This window comes from Symphodus melops, assembly GCF_947650265.1.
Source record: "Symphodus melops genome assembly, contig: scaffold_507, whole genome shotgun sequence".
Lineage (NCBI taxonomy): Eukaryota > Metazoa > Chordata > Actinopteri > Labriformes > Labridae > Symphodus > Symphodus melops.
In genome coordinates this window covers 1-5,000 of record NW_027636739.1, presented here as the reverse complement: position 1 = coordinate 5,000, position 5,000 = coordinate 1, and the positions used below count along the sequence as shown (strand labels likewise).

Here is a 5,000-nt window from a genome sequence, read left to right as displayed (position 1 = left end):
CAGGTACTCGAAGGTGAAGATGAGCACGCAGGCCGTGTCCATGCAGAAGAAGGCCAGCTGGTACTTCTCCCCGCAGGGAAGGTCCTTCACGCTGCCTTTGGGGGGCCGACACGGGACCGTCTCCACCACGTTAGCGATGACGGAGACGGCGATGAAGAAGCCGGTGACGTAGTAGAAGACCAGCGCCATGGTGGAGGTGTGCGGGTTCTCGAAGGCTCGCCACAGCCGCTCCCTGGAGGTGCTGTTTGGAGGGAGGGGGGCGTCCATCCCCTCGTTGGCCTCCGTGTCTTCGGCCAGACGCTCCTGGTTCTCCTTTTTCCTGTCCCGGTATTCCTTCACAGAGAGGACGGACAAGGATTAACCACAAGAGACAGACAACAAAGAACAGACGTTTCCTGGACCTGAAGTGATCCAGCTGGTTCTGCAGAACAGAGCCGACATGCGTGTCAGAGGTTTCAGTGAGCGAACTGCTAAAACGTCAAATCAAGCCATCGACCTCCACGGAGCAGAATCAACCTGAACGCTTCTTCAAACATTTCTCAAATCCTGGATCAGACGCCAAAGGCAACACGAGGAAGCTGCAGGATCTGTGAAATTACTAGAAGAGTAAAAATAAAAATCATGTGGACTCTCACTCTTGGGAAAGTGAGGGGGAAGTGAAAAACAGAAATGAGAAGCTCTCACAGTGAAATGAGGGAGACTGAGGAAATAAAGAACAATTATCCATTCATGAGTCAGTGCTGGGGTCAGCAGAGAGGTCGAGGCTGCTCAGAGGCTCAGCGCTAATATGACTCAGTGAAGAGACAAACACAGGCTTCTGTGTCCACGCTCCTCACATCATGACTTCTGTCACTGAGCTGATGATGGTGTCAAACCACCAACAGGCCAGGACCAGGACGTCCCACAGAGAGACACTGGGAGAGTCTGGTGTGGTCGGGCTGAACACACGTTTATGAAGCTACAATGATTTGATCCTGTAGGACACGACAGCTTACTGAACGTGTCCCTGGATCCAGCATAGACCCAGAACCAGGACCATCATGGAGACTTGAAGGAAGATGATGTGACTCATGGTCACGTCATGAAGACAAACACACACTTCCTCCGACATCCCAGGAAAAACCACTGAACTCGTCTGAGCTGCAGCGGTTCCTGTTTGGACAACATGAACGGATCTAATAAGACCTGATAGGATAAGACACCATGTGACACGCGAAGACCAACATCCACCACACAGTGTATGAATCCAGACACCACAGGAGACTTTACTGCACAGCAGGAACACAACGTTATGCAGATGACACTTTAGTCTATCTCTAAAAAACATGAAGCATGTAGCATGTAACTGAAGCATGTAGCATGTAACTGAAGCATGTAGCATGTAGCTGCAGCATGTAGCATGTAACTGAAGCATGTAGCATGTAGCTGCAGCATGTAGCATGTAACTGAAGCATGTAGCATGTAGCTGCAGCATGTAGCATGTAGCATGTAACTGAAGCATGGAGCATGTAACTGAAGCATGTAGCATGTAACTGAAGCATGTCGCATGTAACTGAAACATGTAGCATGTAGCATGTAACTGAAGCATGTAGCATGTAACTGAAGCATGTAGCATGTAACTGAGGCATGTAGCATGTAACTGAAGCATGTAGCATGTAACTGAAGCATGTAACTGAAGCATGTAGCATGTAACTGAAGCATGTATGTCCATATGTATATAATCCTGTTTACCCCTATAAATCCGGCCTCCCAGAGCAGAGGCCTGCTGACTCCTGCGGAGGTCCTGGAGCCTGCTGGAGGATACAAAGAGAAGAGGCTGAAAGGTTTACCTCCATGCAGCAGTCCCCGATGATCTCGGGCACGATGCCGTAGAAGGCCAGCTCCTCGTCGAAGGCCTGGATGCACTCGTGCCGCGGGTAGTGCAGCTTCCCGGTGCGATAAAAGTTCAGGATGTGTCGGAACATTTCGGGGTCTCGGTCGAAGAAGAACTCCTGCGTGTCCTCGTTGTAGAAAAACTCCTTCTCCGAAGAACCCAGCAGCGTCTCCGGATAACGATCCAAAGTGTTCTTCCATGTCTGCAGGAAGAGGAGAGAGAAGAGCTGGTTCTAGAGGGGGCGGAGCTGTGTTCATGGTTCACATGGCAGAGAGGTCACACTGCTCTATTCTACACCGGGAGGACCGCAGCTCTTTGCTGGACAGGAAGTCACAAAGGCCTCGGAGCTGAGCTGGACGTCCTCGTGGACTCTGCAGTGATGCACATACACACTCTGAGTGGCCATCTTGTCTTCATTATGAATCTGTGTTTGAGAGCTGCATTCATTAATCAACACAATCAGTCTGTTCGATCAGATATCAGATATCAGATATATATATATATACATGATCCAATCACACTGTAAGAAACACAAGCGTCCCATTTAGAGTTGCTGGGTAAGGTGGGGGCAAAGAAGCGTCAGAGCTCGGGCCGGTTTCCTGCTTTGAACTTCCTGTTTGAGGTTTCATCCTGAAAGCAAGCGTTACTGTACCTTTGTCTGTTTTCTATATTTAACTGGAGAGCTTCAAGCTGCTGTGTTTCTGAGAATCAGGACAAAGTCAAAGTCTTGACAGGAACTTTCTTCTTGTTCTGCCGTCGCAGCCGTTTGATTCCTGAAAGCCACCCGAATCTATTTCTGCTGTGGAGCCATTTTGTTTTATTATGGCACATCGATGCACTGATCAGACGTGGAGGACTTAACGGAGCGAGCTGGACTGTGTTTACTCTCTTTATATCCAATAGATGGTTCTTAGACACAGCTCTCGTTAACTTCCTGCATCATCACTACAGCTAAACTGACAACACCATGAACTACACATCACGTGCCATCGCTCTGCGTCAAGGTCTCAAAGGAGTCAGGGTTCAAAAACATTTAATTCTCTGCTCTGTGTTCCCCTTACAAACATTATAACATGTGCTGCTTTTACTTTGAAGGTAGATTATCTAAAGTGTGGTGCTTTTACTTTGAAGGTGGACAAACTGAAGTATGGTGCTTTTATTTTGAAGGGGGACAAACTGAAGTGTGGTACTTTTATTTTGAAGGCGGACAAACTGAAGTGTGGTGCTTTTATTTTGAAGGTGGACAAACTGAAGTGTGGTCCTTTTATTTTGAAGGTGGACAAACTAAAGTGTGGTGCTTTTATTTTGAAGGCGGACAAACTAAAGTGTGGTGCTTTTATTTTGAAGGCGGACAAACTGAAGTGTGGTGCTTTTATTTTGAAGGTGGACAAACTGAAATGTGGTGCTTTTATTTTGAAGGGGGGAAAAAAACTGAAGAGTGGTGCTTTGTATTGACGAGCTCGTCAATAAACGTCTCCCGGTGAGCTGACTAAAGTTTTTGACACAGGTCAAAGGTCAACATGTGGATATTATTAATGCAGCGTCTCTGGTTTGTACAACAAGCTAACGAGCTCTGCTAACGTCCTCGTCCGTCTACATGAGGGACAGAACGGCTCTTCGTCTTCGTCACGTGTCTGAGCGTGGACGCGGCGTGGTCACGTGTCTGAGCGTGGACACGGCGTGGTCACGTGTCTGAGCGTGGACACGGCGTGGTCACGTGTCTGAGCGTGGACACGGCGTGGTCACGTGTCTGAGCGTGGACACGGCGTGGTCACGTGTCTGAGCGTGGACACGCCGTGGTCACGTGTCTGAGCGTGGATGGAGCATGCGGTGTCAGCGCCTGATCAAACAGAGACGTGTCGCTAGTGATCGTCCTTTTCCACCTCGTGCTCGCCGCGCACGTTTGTCTGCTGCGTGAAAGACTTTCTCGCCGTGCATTGATGTTAAGAACACGTGGCATCGCAGCGCTCGCCAACGTCCATTTTTTGTGGGAAGCAGCCAATCAAATCAAGTCGCAGCGTTTCTTTCTGCTTTGATGACGAGACTCGACGCTTTCTCAAAACTATTTTTCATCTGTGCGCTCCACGCCGCTCCACGCCGCTCTAGGCTTTACGACGGTCTCTGGTGTTTTTTAATGTATATGTCACATGTCATCACCATGGCGACCACCCACCTGAAAGCGGACGCCGCTGACGTTGACGTACAGGATCTCATCTGATCGGGACGTTTTGTCCACGGGAGGTTTGGGCATCGTCTTCTTGGCGAGCGGCAGCCATTCCCACCGCCGCTGCCCGTGCAAACGGCAGCCACGTCGCCACGCCGGCCGCCATCTTGCATAGGCTTTACCCACCTGCAGAGAGATCTGTCCCCTTAGCGAGGGGGGCGGAGCTAAAAGATCCGACGTGGGTGCTTTGACTGAATCCTTGCTCACTGCTCGTCCTGAGCTGATTTCCTCAGGTGGGCGGGGCAACCGGAGACGCGGTCGGACATGTTGACGGGGGAGGAGGGGCAGGAGGAGGAGGGAGGGGTCAGAGGGCGCCTCGCCGTCAAGCCATGAACAGAAACCTCAGAGGTGCTGCGAGGGACACGAGTGCTGACGAGTCTCTCAAGTCCTTCAGGTCAACAGGGATGGACACTTCCTGTTGCTCTTCAAAATAAAACTCGAAACTCTCAGGAATGAGACAAAATATTCCTTCTTTTTTTTTCCCTAAATAAGAAGACGATCCCGGACCAAACACAGACTCTCCTGGTGGACGGACATAATGAGTCGAGCTGTCAGCGTCCTCCGAGGAGCAGCATGTGTCCAATAAGACAGTTATTGCAGACGCAGCTTTATTGCTGCTGGGACTCACAGAGACACATCCAGGAAGGAATGTGTTAACTCTCTCTCTCTCTCTCTGTGTGTGGATAGAGCTCTCTCGCCCGGCCTCTCTCTCTCTCTGTGTGTGTGGGATAGAGCTCTCTCGCCCGGCCTCTCTCTTCTCTCTCAGTGTGGATGGAGCTCTCTCGCCCGGCCTCTCTCTCTCTCTCAGTGTGGATGGAGCTCTCTCGCCCGGCCTCTCTCTCTCTCTCTCAGTGTGGATGGAGCTCTCTCGCCCGGCCTCTCTCTCTCTCTGTGTGTGGATGG

At 50.4% G+C, this 5,000-nt stretch overlaps 1 protein-coding gene across 1 annotated transcript in view; it reads right to left on the bottom strand.

The window, feature by feature from the left end:
• Window positions 1-4,572, bottom strand: part of LOC306819126 (A-type voltage-gated potassium channel KCND1-like) — a 4,982-nt gene extending 410 nt beyond the window's left edge. The window contains 4 exon segments of the mRNA XM_079372886.1: window positions 1-333; window positions 1,830-2,075; window positions 4,047-4,148; window positions 4,150-4,572. The exon segment at window positions 1-333 is cut by the window's left edge and continues 410 nt beyond it. Coding sequence (XP_079229012.1) covers window positions 1-333; window positions 1,830-2,075; window positions 4,047-4,148; window positions 4,150-4,203 — 735 coding nt within the window. The 5' untranslated portion in view covers window positions 4,204-4,572.
• Between the last annotated feature and the right edge of the window lie 428 nt (window positions 4,573-5,000).